This window comes from Thalassophryne amazonica, chromosome 15 (genome assembly GCF_902500255.1).
Source record: "Thalassophryne amazonica chromosome 15, fThaAma1.1, whole genome shotgun sequence".
Taxonomy (NCBI): domain Eukaryota; kingdom Metazoa; phylum Chordata; class Actinopteri; order Batrachoidiformes; family Batrachoididae; genus Thalassophryne; species Thalassophryne amazonica.
Window position 1 is genome coordinate 20,256,509 of NC_047117.1, and position 21,874 is coordinate 20,278,382.

A 21,874-nucleotide genomic window follows, 5' to 3' on the forward strand; every position below is an offset into this window, starting at 1 on the left:
TCCTTTTTTTTTTTTTTTTTTTTTTCCAAAAAAATGCAGTTGAAAATTGAGATCTAAGGAAACCCTATGGGGAAATGCACTTTTATCAATAACATGAAAACAGTTTGTTCAAATTTTTCTCATGTTTTGCACACTCGTGGTCCCCTTGACAGCCAAGTACATGTTGGCGTCAACTAAAAATTTATGGTTTTGGAGATATTGGGTTTTGCATATATATATATATATATATATACACACACACACACACATTTGGCTATTCCCATTCACTTACAGTCAAACAGCAGGTTGGATATGTTTTCCACCAGATGCTTTTCCTGATGCAACTCCAGATCTAAGAGGTGAAAGAACCCAATGTGCATGGTTTGATGATTGGAGGAAAATCAGACTAGCTAGAGGAAACTAGAGCAATCTCCAAACAGAAAGGAATGGCAGTCCAGCATATGGGGAGGTGATGTTCTATTGTTTAAAGCGTTGGGCTTGAGACCAGAGGATCACTGTTCAAATCCCAGTGTCGCTGGAAAATCACTAAGGGCCCTTTGGCAAGGTCCTTAATCCCTTAGTTGCTCCCGGTGTGTAGTGGGTGCCATGCATGGCAGCAGCCTGCCGTGAATGTGAGGCAATGATGTGTAAAGCACTTTGAGCATCTGATGCAGATGGAAAAGTGCTGTATAAATGCAGTTCATTTACCATTTACAATTTATGATATATGATGGGACATTTTTAGGGTGAAATGCCAAATGTGGTAAGCTATGAGCTATAAGGAGGCAGGCTTATTTGATGAGGTTGAAAGGGGAAAAGTTGTGGCATTTTTGGTTGAAGTTTTATATATTCCTTATGGTAGTCAGTGTAGTAAATGGATATCCACCATCTATATGTGTGTGCATACATATAGGTAGCTGGATATACAAATTTAAATTAGTGTTTCTCAAATATTTTCAGACCAAAGACCACTTGCACATTAAAAAAACATCTCACGGACCACCTAACTCCCCACATATCCAAAAATAATAGGTCTGCTTACACCTCCATCAGTATGTTACAGTGTATTACATCTGTTATACCCTGGAGTAACTTTTAAACAGTTTGAGTTTAAGTTAGAATGGGTAGTAATGTAAAAAGTGTTATTTTTACCAATATACTCAACAGTATATCAGTCTTTACCAGTGTAAGCACAAAGGAGCACCCTCACGTTACACCCCTCAATTCAGTTTACATATTGTAATGGTGAAGACACCAGATGTTTCCAGGGAGATAAAAGACATGGGTTCACTTCATTACTTGCAGGAACTCTGGCAAAGTGACGTTAACCCCATAGGTTAGTCTCAGCACTTCACCTGGGTGTGTCTGATTGTCATTGTTGAATTAGCGTACGTCAACTCCAGGAAAAAGAGTTCATCAGCACTTATTGACTTCCTGACAAAAATTTGATGATAATGTACTCTGTGCAGCTCTTTTTAGGAAAAGCCACTGGTTTTTTTTTTTATGTTGGCTACTCTTTATTAGCTTACCAGCATTATCACCTCACAGCAGCTTTTTCAGTGTATCTGTTCTGTGCTCTTATTGTGCAGTAGTTGCTTTAGCTTTGTTTGTAAATGTATTTATTGTCAAGCATATTCTGTGTGCAATTGACTGTCACTGGATTTACATATTTTGCTTAATGTCTGGAGCAAAAAAGTTGAAAACTCTTACACCAGTTATCGGTTAACTTGTCTGTTGTGTTACTAATTTTTTTTTGTTTGTTTGTTTTGTTTTTGCAGGTAGCCTTTGAGCAGCACAAAGTAAACTTGTCCTGTATGTTTCATCAGTATCAACATCAGGAGTCTACAGGGCCTTTGAGCAGAATCCGAACTGTTTCTGGTGCTAGCCAAACCTCTGAATCAATGGAAAATGTAAATGGGCATCCTGGAGAGTTAACTGCTCCTTCCACTGTCATTGAACTCAGAGTAGATGAGTTGTCCTTGAAGTCCGCCGATTCAGCCTCTAGTTCCACCATCACGTCCAGCCCACCAGAGACTGTAGAGGAAAAGGAGCGCACAGCCATCACTGTGTCAAACATTCTGGCCAGGCCCGAAGACGACCAGAGTGTGGTTCAGGAGTCTTCCAAAGATGCTTCAGGGGATGGAAAAAAGGATAACACCACTGACATGATAAAAAGTAGTAAAGAGGAATTGGGTGAAGAAACCAACCAACAGGAGCCGGTGACTGAATCTTCCACTGAGAAGAATGATACTAAACTACAAGCTACAGTTTCTGGTCTGCCTGAAGTGGATTACTCTGAAACTCCGGATGCAGTTGATCCACAAGTAAAACTGGCTGGAGATGCTGCTGAAATGCCTGTGATTGGTGATGTTCAAACAACAGATGACCAAAGATCTTCAAACTCCATGACAGAGGACTCTCTTAATTCTACAGATGTAGACGGAACAATGTCTTCAGAGCAAGGTGGTAAGGATGGACAAATGTCCTCTGGTGTTTCAGATGGTCTGGGTGGAGTGTCGGTCTTCAATGAGGACCTGGCTGATGTCTCATCTGTCAGTGACCTGATACAATCTAGTAATGGTGGTGATAGCCAAGAGGAGTCCTCTAAGGTTGTCACTCCTGCCGAAAAGGGAGATAAAGATGACAAAGAGGACAGCAATGTCATTGGTGAACAAGGACATGATTTGAAAGCAGAAGAAGATAAAAATGATGAGCAGGAGAATCTGGTACATGAAAAAACTGAAGCAAGTGAAGAAACTCAAAGCACACAGGTCCCTGTTTCAGAGAGTCAGAGTGTTGAAGCCCATCCAGCTGAAATAGTTGGACAAAGAGTGACAGATACCAATGAAAATATTGATCTGTCTTCCTCCACTGCCCCTCTAGACCAGCAACCCTCAGATACCACATTGCCCTCTACTGGCCAGGGTGTTTCAGAGTCTGCTTTACCTGCATGTAGTCATCCTTCAGAAACCACTGAGGAAACGCTGTCTAGAACCCCAGACAGCATTGCAGAAGCCTCCAGCTCTGTCACAGACAAGAGCGCAGACTCTGCAACCGTGACCAAAGAATTAAAAATTGCAAAGCTGGATGTGTCCAATGTGGCCTTAGACACTGATAGACTTCAATTAAAGGAGATTGCTACAACGGTAAGAAATTTTCTTCTTTATTCTAGAAGTTGTGATATATTTTATATGACAATTGGCTGCTTTCTCCTGGGACTGCATGTTCAAAATAGGTATTTTTGTGTTTTTTTAGGAAGTAAGCCAAGGCCCATCTACAACAGCAGCCGCAGCATCTTCAGGCCAAACCAGAGAAAGCAGCACCTCAGCCCCTCGTTCTACAATGTTTCGTATCCCAGAGTTCCGCTGGTCTCATATCCACCAGCGACTCCTTACGGACTTGCTCTTCTCCATTGAGACAGATGTCCAGATGTGGAGGAGGTACACAATAGAGACATAATGACTTTGCTGCTGGTTCAGATAGAAATGTATAAATAACCATCAAATTGAAAATTAGCAAAGGTTTGAGATGACACAAACCAGTAAATTGTATGTTTCCTCATTTCCTTACATACTCACTTGTGCAGTAATTAGAATCACTTTTTCTTACTGCTCTTTTGTTTCTTTATTATGATTATGATCATTAAGATTAAAATGACAGCATAAGTATTTACTTTTTTTTTTTTTTTTAAATCTGTGACCTTATTATGGCAACATTATCCTTTCTGTTCCAAAACAGATGTTGTTAATAATTAAATCCAGATCATTATTATGTAAAAGAAATAATGGGTGTCAGTGCTTGTTCCCAAAACATAACTGTAGCTCTAAATCAGCTAAAGTCAAATTTATTTTATGCAAATTACACTTCTCAATAATAATGGCACAATTTTAAGTAGCATGTAAAGAACAGGTGTACTGCATACTTGAATTATTTGGACCCTTGCCCCACCGGCAGGGAGTGGGGGTGTGTGTGTGGGGGGGGGGGTCACCATTCCTATACTCATACATTCATCTAAACATAAAAGTCTGCTGTAAGTCTGCTGTTGTACTTTTTTTTTTGTGACAAACAGATCAAATCACAAGATTGAAGTTTACTACGGCTGCGGCTTGATTAAGCTGTGAATGACTTCTGTTTTATGTGAAATAAATGTTCACCTATAAGATGTCTTACATGCGGTTTGTATTTATGTTGTAGAAGCCCGTCTCTATGGCACTATGATGATATTGTTCTCTTATGGTGTTGTGTTAATGCAAATGAAACTTTATTTTTTTAACTCTGTTTTAGTCACTCCACAAAGACGATTTTGGACTTTGTGAACAGCAGTGAGAACGTTGTGTTTGTCCACAACAGCGTCCACCTAATCTCCCAGGTGGTGGACAACCTCATCATGGCTTGTGGAGGCATTTTGCCGCTTCTGTCTGCTGCCACCTCCTCCACTGTGAGTCTCCTCGTATGTGTGATTGTGTGTCCGCGGGTCTCCAGCAGTATGTAGCAGAGGGTTATCCATCTACATTGACCTTTCCCAATCACATTAGGCGACAGTTAGCTGTGTCCTAACGTTGTTACTTTGTTTTTGTCTTGTCTCATCTCAATGACGTTTTCTGTCTTGTAGCATTCGTTGTGTTTCCCATTAACCTTACCGTCTCGTATAACAATAAATTAATTGTTCAATTCCATTACAGTTCACTTATATATGGTTAAGTGTCCTAATTTAAGTCTGGATGTGACCCACTGTCAGACTATCAGGTTGAGTCACTAGCAGCAGTCTCAGATATTCTTTTAGACTGTGGTTACCAAAATGAAAGGAAGCAACTAGTTACACCCATGCATGGTAACATGTTTAACATGTTTGGGGTTGAGTTTTGGGTTATGTGTGTCTGCTCATCCATTGTGCCTGATTCCAACAAACTAACTGGACCAAAATGTGGTGGAATGATTGAGAGTCAGCTAAAGACAGTGTTTTGATAACTGTGGTTAGTAATAAACCTTAATATGAAATCATACATCACTTTTTTACTGGTCACATGACCTTTGACCTTGAGGTACCTTTAAATGTCAAACTCAAGGTCACGATGGTTTAACTCAGAGTTTGGAACCAGTACGGTTTAAAAATGGTGGAAGTGTTAGCTGTTAATCAAGGTATTAAAGTGGTAACATTTTAGACAGATTTGATTAAATCTCAGTGTCACAGGGCTGTATGTAATGGTATCACTGAATCACAAAGAATTAATTTGCATTGTCTTTCATGTGATACAATAAAGTTATAAAGGAAATTGCTGCAAAATTTTACGTACAATGAAGGTTCACCCAAAAATGATCCTGAAGGAATTCATTTTGTCAGAGATGTTCAGTCAGATTCAGGTCTGGGCTCTGGCTGGGCCACTCAAGGACATTCACAGAGTTGTCCTGAAGCCACTCCTTTGATATCTTAGCTGTGTGCTTAGGGTCATTGTCTTGCTGAAAGATGAACCATCGCCCCAGTCTGAGGTAAAGAGCACTCTGGAGCAGGTTTTTATCCAGGATGTCTCTGTGCATTGCTGCATTCATCTTTCCCTCAACCCTGACTAGTCTCCCAGTTCCTGCTGCTGAAAAACATCCCCACAGCGTGATGCTACCACCACCATGCTTCACTGTAGGAATGGTGCCTGGTTTCCTGCAAACATGACGCCTGGCATTCATATCACAGAGTTCAGTCTTTGTCTCATCAGACCAGAGAATTTTGTTTCTCATGGTCTGAAATCCTCCAGGTGCCCTTTGGCAAACTCAGGAGGGCTGCCATGTGCCTTTTACTAATGCCCCATTTACACCAGACTGAGATGTATATAAGACCTACAAGGTCATGACATTTTGTCAACGCTCACAAGTATTGGTTGGTCTCCATTGTGATCTGTTATTTGCATTTACACCAAGCTTGCATTGCGACAAAATTGTGCAAGTGAAAAATATGTGAGCTGAGATGTGAGAGTTTATGAAGACTGATTATGAGACCTATGTATCTGTTGCACAACTTGTGCAAGTGTACGAGGTCTGTTAGAAAAGTATCCGACCTTTTTATTTTTTTCAAAAACCTGATGGATTTGAATCATGTGTGCTTGCATGAGCCAACATTGAACCTTCGTGCGCATGCGTGAGTTTTTTCACGCCTGTCGATTGTGTCATTTGCTTGTAAGCAGCCTTTGTGTGAGGATGGGTGTAGGCTCTCGTCGTTTTTTCTTTGCAAGGAAATGGCAGAACGACTGGAGCAGCGCGACTGCATCAAATTTTGCCAGAAACTGGGCGACAACCAGGTGGAAACCATTCGCATTATTCAGATGGCTTTCGGTGACGATCCTATGGGCATCACACAGATTAAGGAGTGGTACAACCGGTTTAAAGACGTCTGCACAACGGTGGAGAGCGCGCCGCGCTCCGGGCGGCCATCAACATGCTGAAATGACCAGATCATTTCCAAAGTGAACGCTGTGGTGATGCGGGACCGTCATGTGACTATCCGAGAAATTGCGGAAGAGGTGGACATCAGCACTTTTTTGGCACATTCCACTGTGACAGAAGATTTGGCCATGAAAAGGAGTGGCGGTGAAATTTGTGCTGCTGCTGACGGAGCAAAAGCGCCACCGTGTTGAATTCTCACGGGACATGCTGTACTCCGAAAAATGATGTCCACCTCTTCCACCATTCGGAAGATTCAGACGGCTTTCAGTGGCTTTTCAGTCGTGTGACTATCCGAGAAATTGTGGAAGAGGTCGGCATGTCACAACATGTCCTGTGAGACTTCAACATGGAGGCCCTTTTGCTCCGCCATCAGCTTTGTGCCGAAGCCATCGGCATGAATTTTGCTGCAACTCCTTTCATGGCCAAATCTTCTGTCACAGTGGACTGTGCCGAAAAAGTGCTGATGACCACCTCTTCCGCAATTTCTCGGATAGTTACACGACGGTCCCGCATCACCACAGCATTCACTTTGGAAATGATCTGGTCATTTCAGCATGTTGATGGCCGCCCGGAGCGCGGCTCGCTCTCCACCGTTGTGCAGACATCTTTAAACCGGTTGTACCGCTCTTTAATCGGTGTGATGCCCATAGGATCGTCACCAAAAGCTGTCTGAATAATCCGAATGGTTTCCACCTGGCTGTCGACCAGTTTCTGGCAAAATTTGATGCAGTCGCGCTGCTCCAGTCGTTCTGCCATTTTCCTTGCAAAGAAAAAAACGACGAGAGACTACACCCATCCGCACACAAAAGCTGCTTCCAAGCAAATGACGCAATCGACAGGCATGAAAAAACTCACGCTTGCGCACGAAGGTTCAAGGTTGGCTCATGCAAGCACACGTGATTCAAATCCATCAGGTTTTTGAAAAAAATAAAAAGGTCGGATACTTTTCTAACAGACCTTGTATTAAACAGTTCAGTGCACTCGCACACCTGTTGGAGACCAATGGGGAATGATGAAGAGTGATGGCGACCAAGAGGAATCTGTTTTCCGACCACAGAGACCTCATTGTGATCAGCCTGCAACTCCAGTGGGAGTCGGTGAGAGTGATGGTGAGCAGGAGTGATGGTGAGCAGAGGCCATTTTTTGTTCGCAACTCGGTTGTGAACTCTGTGTAAACAAGGTATAAGGAGTGGCTTCCGTCTGGCCGCTCTACCATACAGGCCTGATTGGTGGATTGCTGCAAAGATGGCCATCCTTCTGGAAGGTTCTACTCTCTCCACAGAGGAATGCTAGAGCTCTGACAGAGTGATCATCAGGTTCCTGGTCACCTCCCTGTCTAAGGCCCTTCTCCCCCAATCGCGCATTTAGACGGGCGGCCAGCTCTAAGAAGAGTCTTGGTGAATCTGAACTTCTTCCATTTATGGATGATGGAGGCCACTGTGCTCACTGGGACCTTCAAAGCAGCAGAAATATTTCTCTACCCTTCCCCAGATTTATGCCTCGAGATAATCTTGTCTTGGAGGTCTACAGACAATTCCTTTGACTTCATGCTTGGTTTGGGCTCTGACATGCACTGTCAACTGTGGGACCATATATGTAGACAGGTGTGTGTCTTTCCAAATCATGTCCAATCAACTAAATTTACCCCAGGTGGGCTCCAATTAAGCTGTAGAAACATCTCAATGATGGTCAGTGGAAACAGGATGCACCTGCGCTCAATTTTGTGTTTCATGGCAAAGGTTGTGAATACTTACGTACGTGTGATGCCTTCATTTTTTTTAATAAGTTTGTAAAAATAAAAAACAAAAACTTTCTTCACATAGTCATTATGTGGTATGATGAAGGGGGAAAAAAAACATTTCATCTATTTTGGAATAAGGCTGTAACATAAAATGTGGAAAAAGTGAAGCGCTGTGAATACTTTACAGACGCACTGTACTTATCTGTCCAACAACATGTTGCAACACTTCCACAAAGTGAAACCTCAAATTTTAGTCTGGGACCAACTTGAGCATTTTAACACAACATTTTCACTCAACTGAGTGTCATTAGTTGTCTACTACAGTCTCTTATGATTACTTGTCAAAAACTACGTTTACATTAAGTATGATTAACTGAGGAAACCAGGTTTAGATGATTTGGTAACTTGGGTTTCTGTCCATGTTTATGACATCAAACTCACGTTTTCTTGGCAAAACTATCAAGGCTTTACTGAATATTTGGCCAGAACATTTATTAATAAATAAATGGTATTTTATTATTTTGAGCTTTAATTAAAAAATTATTAAAAAAGGGTCTTAGATTGCATAACATAGGTCATACAGTATTTTGTTGTAATATGACATAACATGAGGGTGCATATCAGCAACATCTGACCAAAGGATTTGTTTTAACCACTTGGCTAGCACTGTAAAAAAAAGGCTAGTTCTCTCTCTCTCCCCCCCATATAAAGCTTTTTTGAAGAGGAAAAAAAAACAGGCTAGTGGCCTTTGTGACCAAACAAGATGATTTTGACAAATGAAGACACTTTTACACACGTTCAGATGTAAAAGACTGAAAGAAACCAGATTAACAGTGTGTATGTGCCAAAGCAAACAGAATATTGGTTGAAATCCTTGGAGTATTTGTCAGATTTTTCATAATATGAAAATGGTCTTAATCCGATAAAAGATATGGCATTATCCTGTTTACACTTTCATAATCTGGTAATTAAAAAAAAATAAAATCAGCTCATTAGTTTTTATTCATGTACATGTAACCATGCTCAGTTTTTTTTTTTTTTTTTTTTGTGTGTGTGTTTCCCCTCTCTCTTTTTGCTACCACTAGCATGAGCTGGAGAACATCGAACCTTCGCAAGGCCTCACAGTGGAAGCTTCTGTCACCTACTTACAGCGTCTCGTCAACCTCGTTGATGTTCTGGTCTTTGCCAGCTCTCTAAACTTCACCGAGATAGAAGCTGAGAAAAACATGTCGTCAGGCGGCATCCTTCGACAGTGCCTCCGCCTCGGTAGCAACAGGAGTGTTTTTCTTTGATTCTACCCAATTAATTTTCATGGATTTACTGTTTTGGAAACTGTGTGCTTGTGTTTTATATGACCCACTTCTTCAAGTATGACTGTCTTATTTATATTTCCCACAACATCTTTTACTTCTTTTATCTGTTCATTTTAACCAGCTCGCCGTCTTCCACTGTTCATCGATCCACCTCATATCAGCCAGCAGTAGCTTCTTGTATTTGCTCCTGTCATGGCTCCCTGTAGCCTTTTTGACCCTCCCTCCTGTATTCTCTCTTTTCTTTCTCTCCGTCTCCCTCTGTTGCATTTCCTCGCCTCTTTCACTTCACTCGTACTGCTGCTCTCTTATTGTGTTATTATAACCCCGCTGCATGGCAACACTTTAGAATGCCTGCTATCGTGGTACGTTGAGTTCTCCATAATGGTCTTGGCGGTGCTGTCTGTAGCCTCAGGCCCTTTCCTGCCTTCTGTTCGAGGCTATTAAAGTTTCCTCTGATGGCTTTGAAAACCAAACCCTGCTCTACCTGAATAAAAGATATGGAAATGCTTAAATTATTAATTTTTCCCCCTGCAATCACAGATCAACAGCAGTGGAAGTCGTGTAGTAGCTTCCGTATAATTTACATAACTTCTACATTTTTGGCTCTGGCTCTGAAATTAGGTTTTGATTTTAGGCATTTATCCATTGAATAATCTCAATATTAATAATTAACAGATTTGGATTTTCAGATATTTTTGACATTGAATTGATTGGCTCATGACCGAAAGAACGAGATCGCGAGTACAAGCGGCCGAGATGAGTTTCCTCCGCAGGGTGGCTGGGCACTCCCTTAGAGATAGGGTGAGGAGCTCGGTCACTCGGGAGGAGCTCGGAGTTGAGCCGCTGCTCCTCCACATCGAAAGGAGTCAGTTGAGGTGGCTCGGGCATCTTTTCCGGATGCCCCCTGGACGCCTTGCTGGAGAGGTGTTCCGGGCACGTCCCACTGGGAGGAGGCCCTGGGGAAGACCCAGGACACGCTGGAGGGACTACGTCTCTCGGCTGGCTTGGGAACGCCTTGGGGTTCCCCCGGAGGAGCTGGGGGAGGTGTGTGTGGATCTGGAGGTCTGGGCGGCTTTGCTTGAGCTGCTGCCCCGGTGACCCGACTCCGGATAAAGCGGAAGAAAATGGATGGATGGATGGATGGATTGACTGAATAATCTTTAAAAAAAAAAAAGCCAATATTTTGTACATTTTTGCCTTTGTATATGTAAGGGTGAACAACATGGTACCAGATTTGGATTTTAGGGATTTACTACAGTTACAAATCTCAATAAAATGCCAGAATTTTATAAAATTGGCTCTGTATGCATAATGTGCACAACCAAGTATCACATTTGGATTTTCAATATTTCTTTGACGTTTGATACTCTCAAAATGCCAACATTTTATACATGTTTGGTTGTGAATACATACTGTAATGTGCACCACTGTGCATCCCGGCTTGATTTTACATATTTATTACATTAAGTAATGCCAATAAAAGGACCATATTTTATACAAAAAACAAGTTCCTCTTTTGCATATTATCAAACTGCCATTGCTGATGATGTTTTTGCAGAAAAGCGATGCCAACGTACTACACATCCATTTTTAGCAAGCACCTGTTATGAAATGAATATTTGATGAGGTATGCTCTTCCTATTGCTGGCACCTAATCTGATTTTGGAAGACTGTAACAAGGTTTTAGCGTCGCCTCCCTTCCCTCCCCCTCTTTTTTTTTTTTTATAAATGATCGTATGAAAGAGTAGTCCTAATGGAAAAAGCGAGCCCATTTCCAGACAGAATAATTCACTCCTTTGTAATCTAAATGGCTTAGAGTTAACATTTGTCAGTTGTCAAGTGTAGCGCAATGGGCGTTGCGGGGCCTCAAACCACAACACATTAGATCTGAAATAGTAAGTGCGCCAGTTGTGACCCGACCTGAAGTTGTCACAGCAGAAGATATTTTTTAGTGAATTTCTTGCTGCCTAGTCAGCACGTGCACAGCCTAGCGTGGTCATTTGTTATGGACCTCCACACAGTGGAAGTGATTCAAGAGCACACCCTTCTTTATGACCTTTGGAGGAAAGGTGGAGCAGGGAAGAGTGAACGATGCTGCCAGAGTTGTCCGGAGCACTGACCTTGTCACGGCCCCTGTTTTTCTCTCTGTTTTTGTCTCTGTCAGCTGTTTTTCTTGTGAATTTCTCAGTTTATGAGCTGATTTTTTTTTTTCTTTTTTTCTTTTTTTTTCTCTCTGAGTGTCATCTTTAGTCGGCACTTGCATATCATTTACTGAGTGTTAACGGTCATGTCAGATTCTCTGAGTTGCATAATGTCTTATTTATGTATTCCCAGTGTGTGCTATAGCAGTGAGGAACTGTCTGGAGTGTCAGCAAGCCCACTTTAGGCATGGCACAGAAGGCTCTGCTCACAGCTACACAGCCATGCCCAGCACTCTGCTTGGAACAGTCAAGTCTGTCCCTGCACAGGCAAGAAACTCACATCCTCTCACTGGTTTTTGTACCCATGTACAATGGGTTGGTGTAGAATTTGACAATTTCATGTTATTGTTATGGCCCCAACACCAAAAATGAGACAGATATATAAGAATTACCCATCTGTTCTTGAGTCGTATAAGTGCAATTTTTCCTGATCCAGTTGGTGAATTTTAATGAAACTTTACACAGTGGTATCATAACACACCTTGTGAAGATGGGTATGAAGGAAAATAATAATGGTCCATCTACCTCAGTGAGATAATTATACTTTTGTGTTTAGCTGACGCGTCATATAATAGTGACTTCATAAACGCAACTCCTCCTCAACTGATTTATAGCTAGTGGTAGCACACCATGTGAAGGTTTGCATGAAGGAAGATAATTGCTGTCTGACATGTTCAAGGGACTGCAGATGTAAATTAGCTTTAACCCTGGTACAATGCATCAAATGCAAACATTTATGTTCTTTATTGTACATGGTCCCTTTACAAATAAATGAAAAAAAATTAATTGAACTTTTTTCATGCATTGTGCATCATATTTGTCAGATATGTGTATAAACAGACACGTTGGGCTCTTCAGAGGTTGACCATTGCATTGGCTTGTTTAGATGCTTTAATGTGATGATGTAAAATACAGTGTGAAAACTTCAGTCAGAATGCTCAGTTTGTAAACTCTAGATTTTTCAAGCCAATTGTTGAACATTACAAATGATGATATTCCATTTTCTAAATTTTGCATGTATTTTTTGCAATACCTATATGAGGAAACCTGGTAGTATTCTGTGATTTCAGCCATATACTCTCACTTTGAAATTGTGAACCATGAGTAAGGTGGGCCGTTGCACCGCTTTTTCCAACCACCAAAATATATAGTGCATGTAAACATCTAATTCTAAATATAAAGTAACACCTTGTTAATCTGGTTCTGATCATTATTTATTTCCACTTAAAAACAGCTACAGTCCACATTGCTGTTTACAACTCTGGGATAAACCAGAACAATACATGGCCTTCTTGTGTTATTGTGTTAAATCCTGTTATTGTATTACCACTCTTGTTGCTCTTTGTCACACTAGACGAGGTCCCTTGTCATTGACCCTTTGATTTGATGCTGTTTCTTCCAGTAAAGTTGTGTTTTTCTTCCCTGAAACATGTGTTAAAGCTCATCTATTATGCAGTAGCTTCATAGAAAAGCCATTATGTTAAGGACACGATCCCAGGAGACGTTACAAAACCTTTTGCCACTCGTTGAAGTGCACACGGATTCATAAATATCCTGACTGGTGGACAAGTGCATGTGTCATCTGTACTCTGCTTGTAAATGTTAATGCATTTCTTGTAACAGTGCAAGTTCCATGTTTGTGTGCAGAGTCCTGTTGATGCTGTGACAGGTGGAATATCTCCAGTCAGAGAGCTTGACCGACTGCTTCAAGACATGGACATTAACCGGCTTAGGGCCATCGTCTTTAGAGACATTGTGAGTTGAACATAAATTACATTATTTGTGTCCTCCATAAAAATCACAATATGAATAACAACCACTAACTTGCTCACATATTTTTAAACAGGATATATTGTGCAAAATCTTTTATCTATTGCCATTAAATATAGTTTGTCCTCAAAGCCCCAATATTGTACCAGTCAGTGTCTAAACTAACTGAGAGTCTGTGATCATAAATTAGACCTGAAACGGTTTTGTTTAGACGTCTGTGACTTCACGCATGATGACATGATGTTTGTGGAATTAGTGGATACCCTGACTGCAGCACTTGAAAAGCTGAGTGAGGAATCAGAATGTCAGTATTTGCAACTGGACTCAGTCACCAGAGTTATATCTGTATGCAGTGAAGGTTTGAGCTTGTGGAGACATTCACTTATCTTTGCAGTGACATTCATATTTCTGGTTCCTCAGGCTTTTGACACCTGAAAATTCCTTATGGAGTCATGATGTCACTGGACAGCGGTGTTTGACATTGCAGATATCTTTGATTGATTGATTTTTATTAAAATTCCATTGTGTAAAATTAATGCAATAACATTACAATAAAAGGATAACACAATAATGCAGCTGTACTTATCCTTAGCACTTATTTCCATTGTGGTCCTTGGATAACATACCCAACATGGGTACAGTATAGACAAAACAAGATGACAGTATATCAGTGACAAGTTACAATAACAAGTTAATAAAAACAAAAATGAATATCAACAATAGTAACAACAGCAACAACAAAAACCGTCTTTGCAGAAGAGTGAAGATTCAAGTCTTTAGGGTCGTGGTGCATCCCAGACTTGCCAGTGACCTAAGGCAACAATTGGATGTTCTTGGGACTTGTTCTGTTTGGAGGATCCTTGCGAACCGCTGGAAAGACTTTGTCTCAAACAAGTGGTTACTTCAGGGGACTCAGATGAACGTCTACTTCGACATTTTGGCCATGTGGCATTTTTCTCAGTGTGATCCAGCACATGAGTGTCTCAGTGTTGAGGACGCCAGTGACTGGAGAAGACCAAGAGGGTGCCCATGTATCACCTGGCTGCAGCAGATAGGTGGCTTCTTTTGAGAGAGGAGGATGGACTGGTTGTCTGTGTGAATGGTTGCCATCAAGTACCCAAGCTGGTTCCGTGGTGTTGTAGATGTGGTGGCACTTCACACCAGTGTATGCTACCAGACTTGACTTGTGATGCGTCATGAAAGTAAATATGTCAGTGAGCTGGTATCATGCCCACATGGTCTACAGAAGCGATAATTTGATTCCCTTTAAGGTTTGGAGCTTTCAGATGCTTTAGTGTGTTGTTTGTTTCAGGAGGACAGCAAGCAGGCTCAATTTTTGGCTCTTGCTGTGGTCTACTTCATCTCAGTCCTAATGGTGTCAAAGTACCGCGACATCCTGGAGCCCCATAATGATAAGAAACACCCCCAGCGCTCACAGTCTGCCAGGAGCACAGGTACACAGTAACTCCATGGATGAAGTTCCATATGAAATATTTTTCTGACACTACTTTGTCCTTTAATGTGTGTTTATGTTTTCCTGCTTTAAATTGTCTTCATAGATAGTGGTGCTATAACAGGTGGACTAGAAGTTGAGAATGGCGTCTCGCTCCGGCGGTATGATTCTGGCATTGGCGACGACCACACGTCAGCCGCTGCGAGCGAGTCAGACTTGTCTTCTGCACTGGCTCAAGGTCCAGATGCCATTTCTGAGGTGTTGTCTACACTGTCCTCTGAGGTCAAACCTGCTGTGCCCAGTGATTCAAAGGGCAAGAATGTGAAGGACATCCTACGCAGCCTCGTGAGCACTCCGGCTGACGATATCATGGTGGACCCTAGTCTGCTGCCACCTGCATTTTTAGGAAGTATGGGAGATGCTGCCAGAGATCCATCACTACAGTTCCGCTCCTTTGATAGGTGAGGGTTCAGGTTCAAACACGACTTAGTTCTCACACACACACACAAAAAAACTGTTCATGGAAGTCTGTTTTTCAGCAGTGCACCTTGGGTAATTGTGTGGGGAATAATATCTATGCTCTTGAGAGTCTCAAACTTCGTACTTGACAGTTCCATGTGATTTATTCATTCACAACTGCAGGGGACTTTTGAAAGTTAAACCTTGTAGACATCTCAGCTTGGAACCCTCAGAGGAGGCTTTGGTGAATCTTCAAAAACATTCCATAACAAACACTTTTGAACTGCAGAATCTCAGTCTCCAAATCTTTTCCCTCTGACTTCATTGTTCTTTCTTTTAGCTGGTCAGACAAATCCTCAACCCAAGCAAACAGCTTTACAGACAGCTTTTTTTTTAAACATATTAAGGAAAACAGGAGTAATGTCTAGCAGTGAGAAAGATAACATGAAGATCGGCAAAGCTGGCAGGAAGCTGTTTCTTTTCAGAGTGTCACTGAGATTGAATGATTTTCTTTTTTTCATCTTCTGTGCTCTTCGTCACTCCCTGCCTACATGTGAATGGGTATCCTCCACTTTCTGGCATAAAAAGCTGTATAATGCCCCTTACCTCTGGTGGTGGTGGTGGGGGCGGGAGGGTAGGCTGGGGTAAACAGTCAGGAGTCTGGCTTCAAAAGCGGTGCTGGGTACTGAAGTTACAGACAGGTCTAGGTGAGACAGGATGGTCACCGCTCTGGTTTGCATTTAGAGAACTGACAGACATTCATAAACTGCTGGGGCAGTACTTGGTGAGGAGGGAGAGGGTACTGGGACGGCCGGAGGAAGCCTCCACGGGGGTGATGTCAAGTAACTGTTGTCGACTATTAAAGAAAAAAAATTTCTTCGTTTCTCTCTCACTCTCAAACACCCTGTACAGTCGGCCTGTCTGGTAACCCCCAGCTGTGGGAATTCCACAGCATCTTTGTGATCGCATGTCTTTATCTGAGGAATGCTTTGTCAGGTCTCAGGGCGCTCCTCATATCAGGGGGATTAGACTGGCTCCTGGCCTCTGTAGGAAGAGAGGACGTCAGGATAGCTGGAGAACATAGACTAACAGCTCGCTTTGCTGCCTATGGGAGCTCCGTCATGCAAAGCATGCAGCCTAGCCACGGCCAGGTGTGTGTGTGTCCGTGTCTGTGTGTGTGTCCGTGTCCGTGTGTGTGTGTCCGTATGTCCGTCCCATCTTTCCCTTACAAAATAATCTCATACATATTTAGATACACAGGCTGCAAACAGTACAAAATAAAAATAATAAATTTTGTATGAAACGATGCAGTCTGATAACAATTTTTTGCTTAATGTAGACATTTATTTTCCATGACAATTTAGAATAAGACTAAAATGGAATCGTGTACCTTCAAACACATTTCACAAAAGACCACGGATCTTCTACAGGTTTATTACTACTGTGCTGCAGCTTGTTTGCGCTGCCTCTCCTCGTCTTTTGTTCACCACTTGCTGCTGATAGTAACTCAGAGGTGTCTTTGTAATGTCACAGTTTCAGAGGGAGATTTGCAGCTGTGGACCCTACTGGTCCAAATATAAGATCCACCCCCCCACCCCAACTTAATTTTGTTAATATACATCCATTTCTGTATTTCAGACCTGCAACACATTCCAAAAAAGTCGGTGGTTGCCATTTCGGGCTAGTAGTGGGGTGTTGAGGAAAAAAATGTCAACAGGTGGTTTAAATTGTGATTTGGTAAAAGAGCAGCATCCATGAATGGCTGAGTTTTATAAGAGTAAAGATGGTTAAAGGATCTCCATTTTAACATATATACATGAGAAATTTATTGAAACATTTAAAAACAATGTTTCTCAAAGAAAAATGAGAAGGATTTGCGTCTTTGACATGATGATCTGAGCGAGGTCAAATTATGCAATCTCACCTGCCCCCCCCCCCCCCCCCCCCCCCCCCCCCCCCCCCCCTCCGTGTACTTTAATTAGCATTATTTTAAGATAAAAACATAAAAAAAAAAAAGATTTGTTCTTTGGAAAGTCTCATTGTCCTGAAGAGGACGGTTATATTATAGTCAGAGCTGTCTAATGTTTGGACCAATACAATAATTTTCCATTTTATGATCAATTTAATTGGACTGTAAGGGATATTCAGTGGCTTTTTTTTTTAATCTGACCTTTGTTCTAAGCTTTCAGTTCTGTACCCATGGCAAATTTTCTTTTGTTTTCAATAAAGTTGAGCATACTTTTTAATAAGTGGTATACAGTGTATACTTTATATTCTGCTAGATATAACATTGAGTAATATTAATATCTCCTGTTTAAAACTAAAATACTGGCCATATCAACTGGCTTTTCTACTATATTTAGTCTCTTATCTTGGTCTCTTATCTTAATGCTTCATGTCACTTTTTAGCCATTCTAAGTCGCACAGATGAACAGTATCATCTAGTGATGATTAAGTCCATCAACATTTGGCTTCTGCCACTAACCAGTATGTTTGTCAGTGATAGGAGCACAAACCTGAGCTGAAGCTACTCTCTGACATTTGCCAAAACATAACCTCTTTCTGCTTGGCTGGATGGCTGGATTTATAGGTCTAATGTAAGAAAAAGCAGGGATCTCCCAGATTAAAACTGGGGTGGGTCAGGAGTTGAAGTATCCTTTCTGATTTATGTACTAGTGGAGACCTGGTAGATTTCTCCCATTCATTTCTCAGCCATGCCCCTGTTATGACAAGTAGTCTGCAAATATTTGCTGACACAAACCAGAACTAAACAGTGTCATTGTACAAGCCGGTGATTTAGACTGCGTGGTTCAGCAGAATGTGTGAGTGTTGGACACTGGGATATACATGGTACGGTTGTTTGCATTCCTGGCAGCAGACTCTGCAGGCTTGTGGGATTTAATGTACAGATGAGTTGTGTTGGGTTGTGAATTGTTGTTAATGTACTGCTTACGTGGAGCATACGCATGTCATACACAAACTCGACTTATACAGTGATGGTGGTTTACTATCTTTATAAATTTACATTTTGGCAGTTCAGAAGCTCTAAATAGAGTTTGACTCAGTGGAGTCAAACTGGGATTGACTTGAGTTCACCTGCTGTGAAACACTCACAGCACACTTATTTGTCCTTGTGCTGATTGCCATTTATTTGTGAAAATCAGACATTTGTAGATGTCATTTATCATCATACCAATAGAGCACAGCTCCCTACAAACATCTTGTTTAGGATTTCAGTTGAGAGGTTAAATGATAAACGTTTTAGGCTGGAGAAAAGTCTTTTTTTTTTTTTTTAAACATAATTTAGGCGGTAATGCCTCACATTATTATTGCATTGATGAAAGTTTTCTGATAATCACCAGATTTCCTGTAGCAGATCGTATTTATATCTGGGCTGTTAAATGTTGACGTTTGACTGACGGGCTGCACTAAAGAAAACACTAACTGCAGTTCACATTAGTGGTTTGCATGAGCATATACAGACATTCTAATTGTGGTTTGACTGCTAACCATATGATAATTGTGATTAAAGCTAATCGTTAGCGTCAACTGTGGTTAGCGGGACCTCACATGCTAACTCTGCACGTGCGATTTTCTTGAATATGGCCTGTCCATAGTCAGTACTCCACGTTGACACATTAATGTCCGGAATAAAAGGTGTTTATCCAGTAAATCCATGTAAGCCTTTATCAGTAATTGTTATATTACTGTATATTGATAGTAAACAGTTGTGGCAAACAGTTATTGAGCCGGGATATTTTAGGAGTTTACTTTAGGAGTTGATTTGCATAACAATACATACGATACCAAGAAATTTCGAACAGGACGCTTCATTGGGAAGCAAATGCTAATGCGTGTACAGCTGTTTTTCAATCTCGGATAAAAAAAAAATATGTATGAATATGATAATATAAAACACATTCACTGGATTCATTATTTGTATGGTGTATGTGCCTGAAGCTCTGTTCATACAGGATTAGTTTCACATGGGGAGGTGGGCTAATTATCAGCAGGGTTTTCAAATATTTTAGTCTTGTCTTGATGCACCGTTTTGACCTGAGGGTTTACTAGTCCCTTATGAATAGACACTTCTGCCAATATTCCATAAGTGAGCTTTCTGCTGGGTTTTCTCAAGTATGGAGGTGTTTGAAGAGGCATCTGTTGCCTACCTGTCCTCTCATGCTCGCATGAACGCCTGTACATAAACTCGCATAAACCTCTCTGCAGTCCTGTCATGTGGTGGTTAAAATACCAGCTATACATGTCAACAGAAAGAGTGGCTGAAGATGGTTTCATTGTTGAGCTGATGTCTCAAAGCACAAAATGGCGACATTTGGTGCGTGTCAGTTATACCAGACATAAATTCTGTCCGGGATACAGTGCATGCACATACCTGTAATTATGTGGACAGCAAAATGCTCATTAAAATTATGTGTTGTCATGTTGGCTTAATGAAGTGTTGTGGGGCTTCACTTGCTACTCTACAGTGATGACATCTCGTCACCGACACCAATTCGGCCATGTGATTCCCTCAAACAGTAGACGCTTCAGTGGGAACTGCAGTCTACAGTCAACACAGGCTTTGGATTCCACCAAACACCAAACTGATTATGGCTAAAACTGCATTCCCCTCCAAACTGAAGTTAAACATTAATTTTCCTGCAGGTCGGCTTGCCTTTGGTTGTCACAGTGTTTTGTAATTATGAGCAGTGGAAGCAACATTTTGTGGGGGGGATAACGGCGATGTCACTTCTTATCTCGTGTACAGTGGCCATAAATATCAGCCATTGCCTTGCAGCCGGTTTTCACGACCATACCGCTGCACTTTGGTGGTATCTGGAGTGATGTGCATGTCTGCTCTCTTTTCTATGGGCCTTGTATAGCGCTAATGTACAACAATGCAGTAGTTCGGCTTTTAGTCAGGTTGATTGATTGTTAGCATGATTACTCAAAATTGAACTAATGATTTTCCACAAAAAGACCAATACTTGGCAAAAGTTTTTTTTTTTTTGGCCATCAAAGTTAAATACATTGTTTCACACCATTTTATATATATATATATATATACACACACACAAACCCTCCATAAAGCACCAGCTTGTTATGGAGATGAGTCTTAGCTGCAGACCCTGGGAGGCTTTTTAGAGGAAAATAGTTGGTGTAAACTACAGGGAAAATATGAGACATTCTGCACAAAACTTGACAAGTTACGCCAGATTTTTTTTTTTTTTTTTTTGCAGGAAGACACAGACCCAAAACATACAGTCATATACATACAGGAATAATTTGGAAACATTATTAATGTCCTGGAGTCCAACTGAGAATTTCTGGCTGGATTTAAAAGAAGGTTGTTTGTTCATGTTCCTCATGTAACTTGACAGAGTTTGCGTACTTTTTCCACAGCAAAATGTTAGAAAATTAGGGTGTCCAGCAGAGACTGTCTGGACACTCTGTCAAACCCTCCGTGGCGTCACCCATAGGTTTTCTGATGAGAGGATTTGAAGCTCAAATGATGTGGCTCCAAATGTCACCTTTTCTGTAGTACCTGATGCTGCGTAACTCCCAGCCACTCTGTAAATGGACAAAGAGTTGGAATACGGGTGTGACCTGAGTGGGACAAATGAAGCCTGAACATGTCAATCATCTCAGAGTTCCTGACTAAGCTAAAGTTAGCATGCTAATCTTGGCTTGGGTGTGTGATAAATGCATATTTTTTCAGACTTGGCGATGGTTTTCATAATGGGTTTCTTGGATGGGGTTAGAACAAAGTATGGCTGGCATATTGCCTCAGTAAGATACTCATTGGTGCTAACATACAAATTAAATAATACTAAATTTTCTCTCAATGTAAATAGTGCAGCAGCACAGATTTCTTAGATGATTTGATATCCCTGACATCAGAGTGAATGTGAGGCATTACTGTAAAGTGCTTTGAGCATCTGATGCAGATGGAAAAGCACTATATAAATGCAGTCTATTTACCATTTACCATATCTGATAATTCAATGACTCACACAGTAAGTACTATTATCTTACATATTTGTAATAAATTGCTCAGAAAAGACAACCACAGTGAAGCTGACAGGAGCCCAAACTCTATCACTAGTCCGCAGTTTTCATTGAAAGTGACCACACCTCTAATTATTCATAGATTTAGCTTTCTTAAAATAGCTTGAACTGATAGTATATACATAAAATCATAAACATTTTGCATAAACAAAGAATCTAGTTACAGAGACCAAAACTGTTTTTTGTACCAGGCAGTAAGAATTTGACATTTTAGCATGGTGATGTATGTATGGGGAGTGACTCACTTTTGGAGCTGGCCTTAAGTGGCCATTCAATGACCTGCAAGATTTGACACTTCCTTGTGGGCTTCTTTTTGCGAGCTTGGTGTCCAGATGTGCCTCTTCCCACAGACTGAAGTCTGTCATGTCTGCAAAAGAAGTCCACTGTAAATGATGATTAGCATTATTTGTTGTTTTTTTTTAAACCCCCCCCCCCCCCCCCCCCAATTATTATATTC

The 21,874-nt window shown here is 41.2% G+C and overlaps 1 protein-coding gene across 9 annotated transcripts in view; it reads left to right on the top strand.

The window, feature by feature from the left end:
- Positions 1 to 21,874, top strand: part of lrba (LPS responsive beige-like anchor protein) — a 395,517-nt gene that overhangs the window by 84,768 nt on the left and 288,875 nt on the right. For 8 of the 9 annotated variants that reach the window (XM_034188370.1, XM_034188371.1, XM_034188368.1 and 5 more), the window contains 8 exons: positions 1,758 to 3,125; positions 3,235 to 3,419; positions 4,264 to 4,417; positions 9,238 to 9,418; positions 11,800 to 11,933; positions 13,314 to 13,421; positions 14,749 to 14,890; positions 14,996 to 15,350. In XM_034188370.1, coding sequence (XP_034044261.1) covers positions 1,758 to 3,125; positions 3,235 to 3,419; positions 4,264 to 4,417; positions 9,238 to 9,418; positions 11,800 to 11,933; positions 13,314 to 13,421; positions 14,749 to 14,890; positions 14,996 to 15,350 — 2,627 coding nt within the window. The remainder of the gene's footprint in view (positions 1 to 1,757; positions 3,126 to 3,234; positions 3,420 to 4,263; positions 4,418 to 9,237; positions 9,419 to 11,799; positions 11,934 to 13,313; positions 13,422 to 14,748; positions 14,891 to 14,995; positions 15,351 to 21,874) is intronic. The other variant, XM_034188369.1, reaches the window with a different exon arrangement.